A 19,868-nucleotide genomic window follows, 5' to 3' on the forward strand; every position below is an offset into this window, starting at 1 on the left:
TTTCTTCACGTTGTACTGCACCTCTCCCTACAAGCTCCGATCCCATATGATAGATCCAGTGTACAAAGGAGGACCCAAATTAGGTGCCCAGATTACCCCACCTCCTTACCCAACTGTTGAACTATGTGATGATCAGGGGGCTGCTGGATATGAAGGGGCAGAGGGGGGAGATGACTGGAGCTTGGAATGCTTACAAACAACACATTCTGAATACAGCGATGATTATTTGTCACCGTTGCCGTGGCAAGAGTCATGCAATAGCTCTCGAACAGATGTGTGCGAGAGCAGACCATTGTCTATGACAGATTTTGGAGATAGCTTGATTGAGTGTGATCAAGCTGAGCAAGACTTCAAGAAACTTTTTATGGAGGTTACAGAAACTGATGAGTTTTCTGAAAAGATTTGCCTTTCACGACAACAACAGATGCTTCAGCCTGCTTCTGATCTAGTTAGTACAACCACAGAGTCCACGTTGACCAAACAAATGGCCCCAAAACACATGGATGAAGTTTCACGTCGACTGTATAAAGTTCTGTATGGATATGATGTTGAACTGATAGATTCAGAAAGCGAGGATGTGTCTGCAGTGCCTGAGAATGCATCCCCTGAAGACATTCAAACTGGAGTCACAGCTGAGAAACAAACAAAGATTAATGATGTTTCAAATTTTGACCATGAGATTGAACAGGACACAATTTCAGGTGACCATGATGTCAAATCCAGTTACAGTGTAAATCTAACCACTCAGGAATTAGCAGGTCCTTCTGATGTTAGTGATACCTTTCCAGTCTTATCTCAAAAAAACGAATTCATGAGCTCAGCCTGCTTAACTCAGGTATCACATGACTCAACTTTTGGTCAGGTTGATGTTCAGTCAGTTATACCAGGAGTTGAGCACAGCTTTGAGAAAACATTGCCATTCAGAAAAAAAGAACCTGAAAATGAAACTGCATTCTCTCGACAGTCTACATCTGAGACTAAAACATGCAAGTGTTCAGCTCTTTCAAAATCCACGTCTGAAACTACTGAAAGTTTTAGCTCAGTTCATAAGAGAACATCTGAACATGTGACTGACATAACAGTATTACTGATGGAGAGTAGGAGCTCATCACCTGAATCAGTGTTGTCAGTAAATGAGCTGAATTTACTTGCACCTGATTCTCCAGTACCTCAGTTTCGGCCCTTGTCTCCTCTTCCACCCCCTATCTTTCCATGGGAAACAAGTGATGTTGCGGCATATCCATTAGTGAGTGCACCAGGAGGTGCAACCATACTGTTAAACTCAGAAGTAGAGGAAAGGCCATTAACTCCAATGGTTTCAAACAAAAGACCATTTGGAAGGCCAGTATCACCAGGCAGTGATTATAGTGAGAGAGGCATCTCACCTCAGTCATTAAGTTTTGATATAGAGGACAGAACATCATCCCCTGAGTCTGTCTTTCTGGAACCCATGCATTGGCTTTTTAGATCTTCTGAGCATGGAATTATGTCTCCTGATTTTCATGAGATAAGATCATCATCTCCTGAATCCATAGGGTCTATTACTGAACAATCTTGGCTTCAACCTGATTCCCCTATTCCAGAATTTAAACAAGCAGTCTCTGGGATTTTCATGAGTTGTGAATGTAGATCTTCCTCACCTGAGTCAGTGTCATCATGTATGGAATTTGAAACAACCCTTTTGTTATATGAAGCTTTTGAAAAAAGACCTTCATCCCCAGAATCTGTAGCATCTATAAATGAAAACAAAGTGTTATCTGCTGATTCACCTGTTCCTGAATTTAGTAACAATTGGCCTGGCTCAGCTATTGTAATCATAGGGGAGAGATCCACTTCACCAGAATCACTGTCAGATGTCGAATATGGCTCCATATCCCCAGCATCACATAACCATGATAACAGAGCATCACCTGCTTCACTTGCATCTGAAAGTGAATCTGAAGCTGTTTTACCTGTCATTGAACATAGAGAAGAACCCTCCCTTGATTCAGCTGAACCTGCACAGGTAGCATGTGATTCCTTATATGCTGATCATAGACCACAATCACCTAAACCTTTAGTATTTGATAGAATGAACAAAGCACCAATATCAGTGGACTTAATATCTGAATATGATGATGATTGGGTTATTATATCTTTGTGTGATACTGACAAAAGACCACATTCTTTAGAAGCAGTGTCTAGCTACAGAACAGTGTCTCCAGAGTCAGCAACGTTAGACAGGGCAGGTCAAACTACATTTGTTTCAGAAGAGACATGCCTTGAAAAGCAGTTTGAAACAAAATCAAGTGTAATTGTTCATCCAGAAGAGTCAAACAATGAAGACAAAAGCACGACCTGTATTCTTTCAAAATGCAGAGAAGGAAATTCTAAGAAATATGGTGAAATCGAAGCTCACAAATTCCCGTCAGTAGTAGTGTCTGTTGGCGGTCAGTCTGACGCTGTCGCTCCAGCAGCAGGAGCTGATGATGTGTCAACTAATGTAATTACAAAGGAACTATTTCCTGAGTTGTTTGATGAAGAAAAATCAAACAAGAAAATTCCCAATCCTGTAACTGACAAAACTAAATCTGGTATTGAGAAAAAATCACTCAAAACCGATTGTAAAAGTTTGCAGAATGTTCCAGAATATCAAAAACAATCATCTGAATGTAAAATGGCAACACATGAAGAGACACAAGCCTCTGGTCGAATTTTGTCACTTCCTTTGCCATTGGAAACTGCATGTGATAATCTATCATTGGCATTTAGTAATAATGTCTCTAAAGATGAGCAACTACTCAGAGAGTCTTCAGCTTCTGAATCTCAGTGTCATATAACTTTATCAGAATATTCAGTGCCAGTCTATACTTTGGCAATTGATACAAAGCTTCAGAGGCTCATCTCTCATATCCAAGACCCACAGTATGTAGGAAAAACTTTCACGAGTAAAATAGAAGAGGTTCAGTTTTCTGGAACAAGGACAGAGTTTTATCCAGCGCCTTTATATGAGACAGCTGACAATGAAAATGCTGCATCAGAAAATGACCAAAGATCACTTTTACCTGGAGAATATAGATGCATGTCTGCAGAATCACTGAGGGCGATGGACTCGCTCACACCAAATTCCTCAGGGAGGTCTGTAGCTAGTCAGCAACCTTTAACACCGGATTCTGCTGTTCCTCAATATTTAGTCTCTTTCTCTGGCCCTTCTCACGTTCATCACAGAATAATGTCAACAGAGTTAGTCTTTTCAGATATGGAAGTGGAAACAGATGCTTCGTTTCTCTTTGAGGACAGACAGTCCCCTGATTCACTATCTTCTATAAATATATACAGGTCAGTGTCACCTGACTCACCTATTCCTGAGTTTAGACAGTCTATACCAGAAACCATTTTTAATGCTAGATTGGATTTGTCTTCATCATTTGAGTCAACTTCCTCAGACCAAGAATGTGAGACGGCTTTGTCATTATTCACTGAAAGCAGACTGTCTTCCCCTGATTCTGTTGATGAAAACAGGCCATTTCCTCCTGAGTCACCCATTCCTGTGTTTCAGCAGGCTTTACCAGGATTTTCAGTTTCAGTCACACGGACACAATCCTTGTCATCTGTTTCAGTTTGTTCAGATCTAGAATATGGGACTGTATCTCCATCACAACTGTGCTCTGAAGTCAGACCATCATCACCAGATTCAGTAGTTTCTGAAGATGGCTACAAAGATGATTCACCAAAATTTAATACAGGGTTTACTCAGGCACACTCAGTTATTGCTCATAGTTCATCTACTCAGTCAGAAATCTCACATGATGACATGCATGTTTTCAATCAGAGACCTGACTCACATGAATCTCAAATATCAGAGACCACAGGGAGACCTCTGGATGATAGTAACCAACCTCTAAGGGCAATCAGGGTGCCAGTCTATAGACTTGTTTATGATTCTGAACTGTGGAAACTCATCTCTCAAATACATGATCCCCACTACGTTGGGGAGACATTTTGCAGTAAAACAGGGTTTTTTGAGTATGCGGGGACTAGAATTGAATATATTGAAGAGGACTCATGTGTGACACGGAGCGAGTCAGAGGATGGCGTGAAGTTGGATATTGCAGAATCATCTGATGTAGATCTTCTACAAGCAGTGCACACAAAGCTTGATGAGGAGAAGAGACCACTGTCACCTGATTCTGAATCAGAAAACAGGGCTTTATCACCTAAGGAACTGATAATAAGTTCACTCAGGTTCGATTCTCCAGAGTCACTGACAGAATTGCCTCCAGATTCCCCAGTTCCGCAGTTTTCTGTTGACTTTGCTACCATTTCACAGTTTCATCCATGTTTAGAATCAGATGAGGAGTCACACCATTGTATGCCTTTGTTTTCCAATGAGGATTTACCTTTCTCATGTAGTCCTCCAAAATCTGTAGATGAATACAACGTGACATCACCTGACTCACCTTTACCTGACTTCACACCTGCAGTACCCAAATCAGTTACAGCTGCTGTTGGGCACAGTTCCTCTTCACCAGAGTCTGTGTATTCTGATATCGAATGTGAGTTTTTAAATTCAGAGACCTTTATGGATCAGAGAACAGACTCGCCTGAATCACTTGTTTTCACACTTAAAGAAGGGCAGTCAGCTGCCAATGCAACATTTACAGAACATGATTCTGAAAACAAGCTTAGGTCACACATGCCTGAATTCAAACAGGCTATACTTGACCCAAACGTTTCAACTGATGATAACAGAGCCACTTCACCAGAGACAGTTTATTATTCACATATTGATTATAAAAAGTCAACTGCATCAATATCTGATGTGTGTCAACCACCATCACCTGATTTAGTGGCATCCAGAGATGACAGTCAGGCCCTGTCACCAGACTCGTCAGTTCCTAAATTTATCGGAAGAGTAGTTGAACGTTTTCCATCATTTGTTAGATATAGGTCAGCTTCACCGGAGTCATTTATATCAAATGTTGAGGAGGCACCTTTGATTAATACTTCACCTGACACTGAAAATATACAAAATTCTCCAGAGTCATTAAAACCAAATATTAAAGAAAGAACTCTGTCACTAGATTCTGAATCAGACTGTAGGCCTTTCCTTGAATTCCAGCATTTGTCGACAGACTCTCTAATATTTGGAGAGTCTTTAGCATCAGTCAGTTCCGATTTGGAAATGGAAATGGAATTTCCTTTCTCTGTGATGTCTGAGGGTCGGCCTTCATCTCCTGAGTCTTTAGCATCAGTCAGTAAATACAGGCAACTTTCACCTGATTCTCCCATTCCTGAGTTCCGATCAGCTTTGCCAGCTCCATGCGTTGATGTCAGTGGCTACAGGTCATCATCTGTGTCACCTGAGTGGGTATGTTCAGACGAAGATTTGGAGACAGATTTGTGTATCCCCTGGCTTTTTGAGGACAGAGCAGAAACTCCAGATTCAACTGCACCCAAAGATGAACTTAGACCTCTTTCCCTAGATTCAACTATTCCTGATTTTAAACAGACACTACATAAGTGCACCATTTTTCACATGGACCAGAGGTCCTCTTCACCAATGTCAGAGTCATCAGATTTGGAAATGGAAATGGAATTTCCTTTCTCTGTGATGTCTGAGGGTCGGCCTTCATCTCCTGAGTCTTTAGCATCAGTCAGTAAATACAGGCAACTTTCACCTGATTCTCCCATTCCTGAGTTCCGATCAGCTTTGCCAGCTCCATGCATTGATATCAGTGGCTACAGGACATCATCACCTGAATCAGTTGCGTCAGATATAGAATTAGCTCCATTGATATCTGAGCTGTTGGAAGTTGAGGAAAGACCAGATTCTCCACAGTCAGACTTGTCTTTCCTTGAATTCCAGTGTTTGTCGCCAGACTCTCCGATACCCCAGTATACCCATACTGAACCTCCCACAGTGACCGTAATATATAGATCTGTGTCACCTGAGTGGGTATGTTCAGATGAGGATTTGGAAACAGATTTGTGTATCCCCTGGCTTTTTGAGGACAGAGCAGATACTCCAGAGTCAACTGCATCCAAAGATGAACTTAGACCTCTTTCCCCAGATTCACCTATTCCTGATTTTAAACAGACACTACATAAGTGCACCATTTTTCACATGGACCAGAGGTCCTCTTCACCAATGTCAGAGTCATCAGATTTGGAAATGAAAATGGAATTTCCTATCTCTGTGATGTCTGAGGGTCGGCCTTCATCTCCTGAGTCTTTAGCATCAGTCAGTAAATACAGGCAACTTTCACCTGATTCTCCCATTCCTGAGTTCCGATCAGCTTTGCCAGCTCCATGTGTTGATATCAGTGGCTACAGGTCATCATCACCTGAATCAATTGCGTCAGATATAGAATTAGCTCCATTGATATCTGAGCTGTTGGAAGTTGAGGAAAGACCAGATTCTCCACAGTCAGCCTTGTCTTTCCTTGAATTCCAGTGTTTGTCGCCAGACTCTCCGATACCCCAGTATACCCATACTGAACCTCCCACAGTGACCGTAATATATAGATCTGTGTCACCTGAGTGGGTATGTTCAGATGAGGATTTGGAGACAGATTTGTGTATCCCCTGGCTTTTTGAGGACAGAGCAGAAACTCCAGATTCAACTGCACCCAAAGATGAACTTAGACCTCTTTCCCCAGATTCACCTATTCCTGATTTTAAACAGACACTACATAAGTGCACCATTTTTCACATGGACCAGAGGTCCTCTTCACCAATGTCAGAGTCATCAGATTTGGAAATGGAAATGGAATTTCCTATCTCTGTGATGTCTGAGGGTCGGCCTTCATCTCCTGAGTCTTTAGCATCAGTCAGTAAATACAGGCAACTTTCACCTGATTCTCCCATTCCTGAGTTCCAATCAGCTTTGCCAGCTCCATGCGTTGATATCAGTGGCTACAGGTCATCATCACCTGAATCAGTTGCGTCAGATATAGAATTAGCTCCATTGATATCCGAGCTGTTGGAAGTTGAGGAAAGACCAGATTCTCCACAGTCAGCCTTGTCTTTCCTTGAATTTCAGTGTTTGTCACCAGACTCTCCGATACCCCAGTATACCCATACTGAACCTCCCACAGTGACCGTGATATATAGATCTGTGTCACCTGAGTGGGTATGTTCAGATGAGGATTTGGAAACAGATTTGTGTATCCCCTGGCTTTTTGAGGACAGAGCAGAAACTCCAGATTCAACTGCACCCAAAGATGAACTTAGACCTCTTTCCCCAGATTCACCTATTCCTGATTTTAAACAGACACTACATAAGTGCACCATTTTTCACATGGACCAGAGGTCCTCTTCACCAATGTCAGAGTCATCAGATTTGGAAATGGAAATGGAATTTCCTATCTCTGTGATGTCTGAGGGTCGGCCTTCATCTCCTGAGTCTTTAGCATCAGTCAGTAAATACAGGCAACTTTCACCTGATTCTCCCATTCCTGAGTTCCGATCAGCTTTGCCAGCTCCATGTGTTGATATCAGTGGCTACAGGTCATCATCACCTGAATCAATTGCGTCAGATATAGAATTAGCTCCATTGATATCTGAGCTGTTGGAAGTTGAGGAAAGACCAGATTCTCCACAGTCAGCCTTGTCTTTCCTTGAATTCCAGTGTTTGTCGCCAGACTCTCCGATACCCCAGTATACCCATACTGAACCTCCCACAGTGACCGTAATATATAGATCTGTGTCACCTGAGTGGGTATGTTCAGATGAGGATTTGGAGACAGATTTGTGTATCCCCTGGCTTTTTGAGGACAGAGCAGAAACTCCAGATTCAACTGCACCCAAAGATGAACTTAGACCTCTTTCCCCAGATTCACCTATTCCTGATTTTAAACAGACACTACATAAGTGCACCATTTTTCACATGGACCAGAGGTCCTCTTCACCAATGTCAGAGTCATCAGATTTGGAAATGGAAATGGAATTTCCTATCTCTGTGATGTCTGAGGGTCGGCCTTCATCTCCTGAGTCTTTAGCATCAGTCAGTAAATACAGGCAACTTTCACCTGATTCTCCCATTCCTGAGTTCCAATCAGCTTTGCCAGCTCCATGCGTTGATATCAGTGGCTACAGGTCATCATCACCTGAATCAGTTGCGTCAGATATAGAATTAGCTCCATTGATATCCGAGCTGTTGGAAGTTGAGGAAAGACCAGATTCTCCACAGTCAGCCTTGTCTTTCCTTGAATTTCAGTGTTTGTCACCAGACTCTCCGATACCCCAGTATACCCATACTGAACCTCCCACAGTGACCGTGATATATAGATCTGTGTCACCTGAGTGGGTATGTTCAGATGAGGATTTGGAAACAGATTTGTGTATCCCCTGGCTTTTTGAGGACAGAGCAGAAACTCCAGATTCAACTGCACCCAAAGATGAACTTAGACCTCTTTCCCCAGATTCACCTATTCCTGATTTTAAACAGACACTACATAAGTGCACCATTTTTCACATGGACCAGAGGTCCTCTTCACCAATGTCAGAGTCATCAGATTTGGAAATGGAAATGGAATTTCCTATCTCTGTGATGTCTGAGGGTCGGCCTTCATCTCCTGAGTCTTTAGCATCAGTCAGTAAATACAGGCAACTTTCACCTGATTCTCCCATTCCTGAGTTCCAATCAGCTTTGCCAGCTCCATGCGTTGATATCAGTGGCTACAGGTCATCATCACCTGAATCAGTTGCGTCAGATATAGAATTAGCTCCATTGATATCCGAGCTGTTGGAAGTTGAGGAAAGACCAGATTCTCCACAGTCAGCCTTGTCTTTCCTTGAATTTCAGTGTTTGTCACCAGACTCTCCGATACCCCAGTATACCCATACTGAACCTCCCACAGTGACCGTGATATATAGATCTGTGTCACCTGAGTGGGTATGTTCAGATGAGGATTTGGAAACAGATTTGTGTATCCCCTGGCTTTTTGAGGACAGAGCAGAAACTCCAGATTCAACTGCACCCAAAGATGAACTTAGACCTCTTTCCCCAGATTCACCTATTCCTGATTTTAAACAGACACTACATAAGTGCACCATTTTTCACATGGACCAGAGGTCCTCTTCACCAATGTCAGAGTCATCAGATTTGGAAATTGAAATGGAATTTCCTATCTCTGTGATGTCTGAGGGTCGGCCTTCATCTCCTGAGTCTTTAGCATCAGTCAGTAAATACAGGCAACTTTCACCTGATTCTCCCATTCCTGAGTTCCAATCAGCTTTGCCAGCTCCATGCGTTGATATCAGTGGCTACAGGTCATCATCACCTGAATCAGTTGCGTCAGATATAGAATTAGCTCCATTGATATCTGAGCTGTTGGAAGTTGAGGAAAGACCAGATTCTCCACAGTCAGCCTTGTCTTTCCTTGAATTTCAGTGTTTGTCGCCGGACTCTCCGATACCCCAGTATACCCATACTGAACCTCCCACAGTGACCGTAATATATAGATCTGTGTCACCTGAGTGGGTATGTTCAGACGAGGATTTGGAGACAGATTTGTGTATCCCCTGGCTTTTTGAGGACAGAGCAGAAACTCCAGATTCAACTGCACCCAAAGATGAACTTAGACCTCTTTCCCCAGATTCACCTATTCCTGATTTTAAACAGACACTACATAAGTGCACCATTTTTCACATGGACCAGAGGTCCTCTTCACCAATGTCAGAGTCATCAGATTTGGAAATGGAAATAGAATTTCCTTTCTCTGTGATGTCTGAGAGTCGGCCTTCATCTCCTGAGTCTTTAGCATCAGTCAGTAAATACAGGCAACTTTCACCTGATTCCCTGCCACCTGAATTACCAATACCTGATTTTACAAAGACATTTGTAGAACCTATGAGAGACATATCACCCCAAGATTTTTCAGATTCAGATGATTTGTCACATACTTTAGGCCTGTGTTTTGCAAAAGAAAGGTCAACATCATCAGAGTCTTTTGCATCAGAAAAACAAGAATTACTGTTGCCACCCAAATCATCAATAACCAATTTAAAAGTCTCAACTTCCCCTGATGCAACCGTTGATAACTTATCAACAATGATGGCACCTACTTTACCTGAGGAATCAACCATTATTGTAGCTGAGTATAATCTTATTTATGATGCTGAGTTATCAAAACTGATCTCTAAAGTACATGATCCCCAGTATACTGGTGAAACTTTCAGCAGTAAAACTGGATTCATGCAATTAACTAGCAGCACTATTCAATATGAAACACGTGCTCCAGATAATGAACAATATACTAAAGTAAAAGATAAAAATGAGCATGTTGCTAATGCCACAGAAGCACCTCCAGAGGTGACACATCCATTTACGGCAACTGACACGGCTACAACTAATGATGATAATCTTTACACTTTAGATGCGCAAGATATATCTGACATACCTGTTTCAGAGTCACCTCCATCAGTGATTGAGTACATTTTATCTACAGAAGCACCAATATACAGAATGACTAAGTATGCATTTGAAGTATCTGACCCTGAGGCACAAACAGATTCTGATTCTGATATATGTTATTCATCTGAATCCTTGATAGACCCCAAACCCCTGTCCCCTAATTCAGTTATGCTGGTAGAAGCAAGAACGTCATCACCAGCATCTGTGACATCGGTTAATGAATTGAGATCACTCTCACCAGATTCTCCCTTACCCGATTATATAATAGCATTGCCAGAATGTGTGTCATTCCTGAGGTCAGCGTCATCTTCACCTGAAACTTTAGCATCAGAAATAGATAATATGTCACTAGGTGTGGAATTTCAGATTGCAGAATGCAGACCATCATCTCCAGAATCTGCGCTATCAGGATATGAAGCTCAGAATGAGAGAAACAGGCCATTGTCATCTCAGTCACTGCCTGAATACAGACCTTTGTCACTTGAATCAGCCATGCAAATGACTGAAAAAAGAGCATCATCTCCCGAATCAGTGCCTGAGTTCAATGCAAACAGATGTCTCTCTCCAGACTCTCCCATCCCTCAGTTTACAGTATCATTGGAGGAGTACACCACAACACATAGGTCGTCATCACCTGAATCACTGGATTCAGATTTAGAGTGTGAGCTTATGGTCACATCATTGAGAGCCACAGAGACTGAGAGACCATCTTCACCTGAATCCATTTCCTCTATCAATGCATTCAGACGACTGTTTCCAGACTCACCAGTGCCTGACTTTATGAGAATATTGTCTTCTTATTTTATGGATGCTACTTCGGTTGATCGATCACCTTCACCAGTGTCTTTATCGTCAGAGTTTGAATTTGTTGCTTCACCTACTGAGTGTTGGATTGATGATAGGCCATCAAGTCCTGAAGCTGATGAATCAGGAGAGGAATTAGAAATCTTTTGTAAGGGTACCAATGAACAAAGCAAGGACAAGAAGATCCTACACACCAGCACTGGAGAACTAAAGAGCAGGACAGACCCTCAAAGGGTAAGAGTGAGAGCATGACAATTCAGCAAATTGAACCATTTGTTCATTAACATGCCACTTGTGTGAAGCAAGTAACACAGTGTGACTACATAAAGACATGTCTTGGCGAAATAATAACAGATCACAGTGCAACTGACCTTCTCTCTCACTTTGGACACTCCATAGTTATCTGTCTGATGCTTTTAAGGTTGCATGTTTTGCCTTAATATAGATTGTTCTATATCTTACGTTGGCTGCTCAGTGATGCTAACTTGGTGAAATGTGGTTGTTTTTTTATGGTGCACTCCAATCTGTATTCTAAACTGAACTTATTTAGATCATGTTGACATTCACTTGCAGGCTGCTCTTCATACACCAGAGGAAAGACAGTTTCAAACAGATGATGACGTAAAAAGAAAGACATTGTCAGCTACAACAGTGACACAAGATGCCAGTAAAATAGGTGTCCTGTTTACTGCTGACAAGGAAAGGAAATCAGTTCCCCTACAGCTTCCTGACCAGAATGCATACAGAACCCACAGAACTGTTACTCCTGTTCTACCTTCTCTTGACAACACATCCAGTGCAAAGGCGGGTAGATTGTATCGGTACTCAGAGTGGAGGTTGTCCCCTAAGGAAACACAATCCAGTGAACTTTCCTCACCCATGTCAAGCCAGTTTCTGGAGCCAAGAGATTATGAAGCTGTATTTTCAGGCAGTCAAACCCTGAGAGTTTCTGAATGTAGCCAAGCCTCCTTAAATAATTTCAGTCCAGTGTTCAGTGACTCCACCGCAGCAAAGGCTGTGACTGACACCACCACTAAGGGAGAATCTGAAACTACTGAAGCTCTAGAGCTTTCCCCAGATTTTAACCGAGTTCTCTCAGAGTTTGAGAAAACTGTCTCAGAATTTGAATCAGACAAAGCAAAAGGCCCACCCAAAGAATTGAGTAAGGGCTCCAAGTCTCCACAGCAATCTGACTCGGATCTGGAATTCTTCGAGTGCAGACAAACCTTCTCAGACTTCTCTGAACAAGAAGATGAAAAATTGGAACATAATCTTACCTATCATGTCTCCGAGCCTCCTTCCCCAATGCCTGAGAGTAGCCTTGATATCGGCTTCCTGAAACAGGGCCCTGAGCACAGTGCTCACCCTTTCCTCCAGCTGGAAGATTACAAGCGCTTCTCTTCAGGGAGTGAAAGTCTTGGTGAATTTGCTTATGATTCAGAGAGTTCACGGGAGTGTCAAGCAGAGGGTGACCTCCCTGTGTGTGAGGAGCTGCCTTCCAGAGATCAGGCAGGGTATTATGATGATGACGACTTTCTGGGAAGGGTAAGACATTGAGCATGAGCACTGCACTGGCTGGTGTCTTGCCTGGTTAAGGCTGGTTCTGCATTCAAGACTCGTGAGATTAAATATACAGTTCCACTTTATAAACTAAATGAGGCTGATGAGTGCTTTTGTGTGCATGAGTGCCTAAGCCTTCAAGAAAATAATGGAAATTTTAACAACCACGATGAGCTGCTGTATTGACTATCAACTGACTAAAAACTTTTTTTGACGTTAGTGGTGTGATGTATTTTCAGTTTAATTTGAAACAAGCATTTGTGACGATTACAAGCTGTTATAAAGAACAGATTCTATAAAATATAACTGTTTGTTCACATCTGCTCTTGTTTGCATTTTTTGAATTCTGCTTGTGGGAACAACAGTGTGTGAAATACCCTTCAGCATGTAAACTAGTTTTATTTCAGCCACAAATTCAAAGAAAATTCTGATGTGTTTCAACAGGAAATAGCTGCTTAAAATATGGCCTTTACTAGGACACGAGCATGACCATTATTAGGGCTGCGTTGCAATGTAATTTTCACACTATGGAGCTGCAGCAAAAGATTTTTTTGTTTACCATTTGCTGTGATGCCATTTGCAGGATAGCAAGTGACTGTTTCAGTGCTTTGATGTTTGATATGAACTTATATGCAAACTTCTGTGTATTTACCCCTTTACATATAAGAACCACAGTTTTAAATGTACTGTTAAAAAGTATATAAAGTAATTGTATCAACAAAAAGAAAGACAAAATGTGATTCTGATGATGTCAGGGGGCCTAGGTGTTAATTGGGGACAATGCTGTAATGTAGTATATCTCTTCACTTTCTTTCATGCAAAATTCATGTCATAATGAAAAACAGCTTATTCAGTGATTAAACAACACTAATTTGAGTGTTTGTAGGCATTTTAAATCTTTTGAAGGACCCTCCATATTTCGCACACTGGTTCCATCCTTGCATGTTTATTTTTTAGTTTTTGCATAACTGTACCTTCTCTTCATCTCACATCACTGTTGTGTATGGCCATACAAATGTTATTTTATTCTTTCATTCCATTTGTCAGTATATGAAGCTTTTTGGCAAGCAAACATAAAAGTGAGGTTAAGAGAAAAGGAACAGCTTCTTCCTGCAGAAGCTGCAGTAACACCTTGTATACCTGATATATTGGTGGTTGTGTGCTGTCTGCCAGGAGATAGCAGAGGAGCTAGGGATGCTGTCCTCTGATAGCTCAGAGGAGGAGGTGCTGACCACCAGGGTGGTCCGACGGAGAATTATCATTCAGGTAAACAAGCATGTTGGAGTTGTGCAGGCTCAGTACACTCTGGAGTGATGCAGGATTTGAGGGCAGCAGACATTTAGTGTGTTTGTGTGTTTTCCAAGTACGTCTTGACTTGACGAGTTAATCATATATAGTGTCCCATACTTAATACAAAGGAAATCCTTGCAAGAAAGAGAGCTTTCTGTACAGAGGAGGACCATCTTGACCACATTTGTTTGTGTGTTTGCTGTTTGTTTCTAGTGCTCTTTTAGTTTTTCATTTTTTCTGCCATTATAGAAATGCATTCCTTGAAGTAGACATGTACTTCGATTGTATCTGTGCAGGGTTGCAGTATGTGTGACCTGACAGTATGTGTTTTGTGTTCTTACAGGCTGATAACCTTCCAGATATCCCATCACAGACCATGACAGAGGAGAAGTACACAGATGAGCATGGAAATATGGTGGTTAAGAAAGTAAGAGGACATTCAAACATGTCAACATCAAAATAAGTTCCAAGGCACTGCTTCACATCAGGACGATAATGTTCAGATTATAAATTAATCTCTTTTTGTCTTTACTAGATCACACGGAAGGTGATTCGTAAATATGTGTCAGCAGATGGCATGGAGACACAGGAAGTAACCATTGAGGGCTCTCACCAGGAGACAGTGCAGATTGAGGAAGGAGACAGTGTCTCCAGAGTGGTGAAGAGAACTGTGCTTCACAGTGAGGGAGATCAGAAAGAGGTCGGCCATCTGCCTCCTATTTTAATGTGATTTATAACAATTAACAGACCAAAAGTTTGAACTGCATTGCTAGAATTCAGTGGTGAATTATGCCAACTGTTTAGTGTACCAGAATAATCTGTTGCTATTAATCTTTAAAAGTCTGTTTGTAATTTTATCCTGGTATTGCTCCTCTTTGAGGCTGCACCTTTGATAATGAAGAGAACCCTTTGCTGCGTTCAAGAACCATATGAAGTTTGGAAATGCTCACTTCAGACTAAAAAACTGGAAGCTGCGGCCGGAGCAGCAAGCATGAGCTCAGAATGAGAGAAACTGTGTGACATAAGCAGCCACATGTACTGTATATTTGAAATTGTATATGCATGTTAAGTTGCCAAGGCTCTACACAAATTAGCCAGCTACAGTATTGCTGCTATCATTACATTACATAGGGAAAAACTAATGTTAACACTGGCTTGCCAACAACAGTGTTGAAGTCTTGCTATAGTGAGCTTGTTCAGGCACATTTAGCATACAGTCATTTAAGAAGCCAATTGCAGTACTAGCACAGATAATTATATGCAACAACAAGATGGTAGTGGCTCTGAGGCAGTGATTTTAGCACGGTAACTTGCTCACAACCACAGTACAACTGTGAGAGACTTATTTTGTCGTCTTCTCTCTAGTTGACCTTCTTGGAGCCCCTTGCCCTGGGCGCTGCCACAACATCAGAGTTTGAGGCGGAGCCAGTGCAGGGTCGAAAAGTCAGCAAAGTTGTCAAGACGACGGTGGTAAGAGGGGAAAGGATGGAGAAACAGATGGGAGACCCCTCACTGGCTGCAGATCTCCCCTCAGCCAAAGAGGATTTTGAGAAGGTCAGTGTATCCAAACTTAAAAAAAAATCTATCAACTGCTGATTTCGGACATTTCAAACCAGGTATTTCTGACGGTGGTTTTTAGAAAATCTTTTGTGCTTCCACGACATGCTGTATTTCTTTAAAACCTGTCAACTACTGTTGAGCAAATTCTTGTTGGTTTCCAGGGCTTGTCTTTCCTCTCTCATCCTTCTGATCCCTCTGTCCTCCCTCATTCTTCCCCTCCAGGCATTGAGTTATGCTGGAGGCTTTGGGAAAGTGCTCCTGCCTCATGTAGTAGAGAAAGAGATTGTGCAGGACGACGGTTCTGTGGTTAAAAGGTTGGCCTGCCGCATGGGGGTGTGTAGAACTTACAGCAGGGACAGATGGCATTTATTAGTTTAACATGGAAGCATGGTGTGGTTCCACATTTCTCAATGGACTGTCAATGGACTGACTCAATTTGACTGTAATTAGTAGACTATTAAAGGAAAACTACATTTTTAACAACCAAGTATTTAATCATGTCAATCTGATCATCTGTCTTTTTGCTGAGATCTGGAAAGCAGCAGCACCAAACCCCTTTACATTCTTCTTTATGTGTATTAGATGTTGTAGACATGTTGTAGACATGCACTTCCTAATGCTTTCTACTGTCTTATCTTCTTTCCATTTGGATATGGCTGAATTCTGTGCATCTGTCTGCAGGGCCATGTGATTCCCTCACTCACTCATATTTAGTGGTGTTGCTGCTTCACCATGTCTTAAGCTAGTAAATAAAATGTTTCCATTACTGACAGCTGTATGAAAATACAGCTCAGACTGTAATATGATTAGAAAACTGTCATGTGGACAGGTTTGCATGGTGTTTGTTCAAACTGCTATATTTACAGATTATTCACTCTTAATCTGAGAATTGGGTTTCTAGCCACATACTCTGAATATAACACAACTGGTTAAAATGTTTAGCCTCATTCAATGTGACAGCAAGTCATAAGTTCTGCCCTGATGTCTAGCCAGAGACTGTGACTGCTGAAATGCAGACATTATTTGCACATTTAACCCCTAAAAGTGAACCTTCAGTCAATTCTAACAAGTATCTGGTCAGGCGATACTTGGAAGCAGTCTGTCAGAGTTTGCATGTAGTGGAAGTCTTCTTTTTTTTTGTTCCTACAGAAGCCAGATGCATAAGTCACGAACCCAGAAGAGGACTGTGGTGAGGGATGCCCAAGGGAAGCACGTGCACCTGGAGCATCTGGACGACACCCCAGACGCCCTGCAGCCTGATGCCCTGCAGCAGCACCTGCACCGACTGCTTCAACGCTACTGTGAGGATGAGGAGGAGGAGGAGGAGGAAACAGATGAGGAGGAGGATGAGGAAAGAGATGAGGAGGAGGAGAGCTTAGCTTGAGCAGCTGTCTGATCCACTCCCTACATCTTCCACTGAAGCCTTTGGCGACGTATGCCTCCTTAGATCAAAATGTTCCCTGTTGTCCTTGTTGATCACTGGATTGTTTTCTTCTTTTTGTCAGAAAAACAGAACAGTATTTTTGTGCTTTAACGTGCTTTCTTCCTCCACATGCTGTTTCTTTTGCTCTTTTTGTGACCAAAGATAGCGACCTTTGTTTTTGTCTGTATTTTTTCGGTGTTTGCCGTCTTTTTACCTGCTGCCTGCTGTGGTGTGGTTAAGGCATGACGTGCCAAAGGTGGATCAAAGTTAAAGGGGGCATCTCAGACGTTTCACCTCATGCACGGGCCTCTTCTAGAAGAACTCCTGTAAACATTTGTACATAGAGGAGATGGAGAAAAGTCACGCTTGGACTGGAAATAAGTCAAATATTTCAAAGCATTTAATACATTAGCCAAATGAAACCTGCTGTACATGCACCAATTCAGCTGGACAATGGCCACCGTACAGATGAGCTTAATGTTACACAGAGAATAAATTGAAAGAAGTGAATGTGTGCATCATCATGGACACTTTCTACAGCCAAACATCAACGTGCTGATCTGTTTACAAAGGCTGTGTGATCACACCTTTTGTCTTCCCATGATGCACCTGCCCTCTTTTTTAGTTTGTCTGTCCTGACGTGTGTTGTGCATTCACATTTTATCTCTCATGGAGCTGCCACCTCTTTGTGTGTATATACAGTGTGTCCACTGAGACAGAAAGTAGTGAAGAAGAATGTTTTGAGCAGATTGAGCACTTAACCCCCACTCTCCTTATGCGTGTAGCTCTGTCATTTATGTTTCACCCTCCACCTTCACACATGCTGCTTCTCCTCACCTCAGATTGCAGCTGTGCTTATGTAAGTGTCCTCCATAAAGCTTCGCCAAGTCTTGAAGGATGAAGCTGACTGCATTTTACTGTCAACAAACCCCTGATGTGATGTCATCAGGGTTATCTCAGGTTGGGCTTGGAGACTGTAAATTTACAACAAACAGCCTGTGTTAGAAGTATGCAACTGTAAAACAGGCATGGCTACCAGGCACAGAAGGTATAATGACAGATGTTTTTAAGTTGCATTATGGGAAGTGTATGAACCAGAGTTTTGGCATTTGAGCTATACTAGGGAGAGAGATAACTAATTTCCTTGATTTCCAGCTTTCCCTCGTCTTCAGTGGCACAGAGTCCTGACACAAGGAAAAGATGGAAGAGAGGGGAATATTTGTAATTGAAGGGACTGGCATGTACTGAATTACTCACAAGTGATTTAGTCCCACACATCATCCTCCTGCCACAAATAATGAAGCACCAAATGTGGATTAATAAATCTGCATTGAAAACAAATGCACTATTTTCGTGTTTGAGTTGTTAAATCAGCAGCATTGCCCAGCTATAATATGAATAAAAACTACATTTGTGAGCTGTTTAAGTCTTCAATAGAAGCAAATGAGCTACAGACAGGATAAATACATCAGAAAGTACTGAGAAATGGACTAACACATTGTTTGTTTTGGTCTTTATTATGGGATTTGTTGACAGTAATACAATACGAAATAATACCAGATTTACCCTTCAGATTTTCAGCTATCATGCATGACATATAGACGCTTTGTTGTCAATTTGATTTCTACTTATCTCTGCTACTAAAGGATCAGCACATCTGCTTTAATTCCAAGCAAAGCCCGACTTCCACTGACTTCAGTTATCACATTTGTACTTCCTTATTTATTTGTGAGTCCTGTATATTCCAGCAGTTGAAGCCGAGAGTTTGGGTGTGTGTTTGAATGTGTTCAAGGCTAAATTGAAATTTTTTTTTTTTTTTTTTGCAACTAGACAAAAAATAGACAGTTTGTTGATTGGAAAGCTGTTTGAAATGAATTCACACTGATATGTAAGTTTAGTGTTCATCTACAGTTGAGACTTTATCTATGTAACAGTGCAATCCTCGTGTTGCCATTTTCTTTGAGTGTCATCCAATGGAATAAAAGAAATGTCAAAAAGAGACCACTGATTTGATAAATGAGTATCTTGTTTCCATGGTGATAACAACATATACATATTACCGGTACATATATCTATTTGGGCATGTATGACTTTATCAAATTATTACTAAAAAGAAACCTGAAACACTAACAAGGCATAGCAGCTGCAGTGTGTACATGGCAGGACAATAAAACTGTACATGTATCAAATGTGAAGTGCTGTGGTTTTTCTAGCAGCTGTTCAGCAGTGGACAGTGCAGACCTATTCTTCACAGTGACAAGGATAGAGGACCTGTCTTTTAACCCAACTCTCATATTTCTGAAAAAATTGACTATTTAACAAAATCCATGACAAGCACATGACTGATTTATATTTTCATGATATTACACGTACAGTATTTAGAAGTCTTCCACTTAACCTGTATGTGATGGGGTCAGGAAGGCTTATCATCCCACTATCTAGGACATAAACCTCATTGGATATTTTGCAAAATAATAATAGTGCAGCTTCTCAGTGTTCTTCTATATTAATAGATTTTCTTTTAAATCTGCAACTGTCCCTCTCTCAAGATCCTCCATCATCATTCATTAGCATATGTTGATATTGCTGACATATGTAGAGAGAAATTCAGAAATGATAGGATCTTTACCTGGTCTAATAAAAATGATTCAAGAAAGTCAAGAATTGACAACTGGCTTGAAATTGGCTGCAGAAATTCACCACTTTTATCACTTTCAAACATACCTACACAAGTGATGTCAGGTGAAGAAGACTAAAATGACCTGATTTGCAGAAACAATTAGATGAACTGCACCAACATAAAGCAAAAAGTGGTTTGTGCGTTCAACACAA

The 19,868-nt window shown here is 41.4% G+C and overlaps 1 protein-coding gene across 20 annotated transcripts in view; it reads left to right on the forward strand.

Moving 5' to 3' along the window:
• Nucleotides 1–18,364, forward strand: part of ank2b (ankyrin 2b, neuronal) — a 161,845-nt gene extending 143,481 nt beyond the window's left edge. For 14 of the 20 annotated variants that reach the window (XM_026330614.1, XM_026330683.1, XM_026330606.1 and 11 more), the window contains 5 exons: nucleotides 14,397–14,480; nucleotides 14,589–14,753; nucleotides 15,419–15,607; nucleotides 15,836–15,927; nucleotides 16,763–18,364. In XM_026330614.1, coding sequence (XP_026186399.1) covers nucleotides 14,397–14,480; nucleotides 14,589–14,753; nucleotides 15,419–15,607; nucleotides 15,836–15,927; nucleotides 16,763–16,997 — 765 coding nt within the window. In that variant the 3' untranslated portion in view covers nucleotides 16,998–18,364. Of the gene's footprint in view, nucleotides 1–4; nucleotides 11,438–11,776; nucleotides 12,749–13,936; nucleotides 14,030–14,396; nucleotides 14,481–14,588; nucleotides 14,754–15,418; nucleotides 15,608–15,835; nucleotides 15,947–16,762 lie in introns of those variants that run through there. The other 6 variants (XM_026330573.1, XM_026330581.2, XM_026330597.1 and 3 more) reach the window with 6 other exon arrangements.
• Nucleotides 18,365–19,868: the final 1,504 nt, after the last annotated feature.

This window comes from Mastacembelus armatus, chromosome 18, assembly GCF_900324485.2.
Source record: "Mastacembelus armatus chromosome 18, fMasArm1.2, whole genome shotgun sequence".
NCBI lineage: Eukaryota > Metazoa > Chordata > Actinopteri > Synbranchiformes > Mastacembelidae > Mastacembelus > Mastacembelus armatus.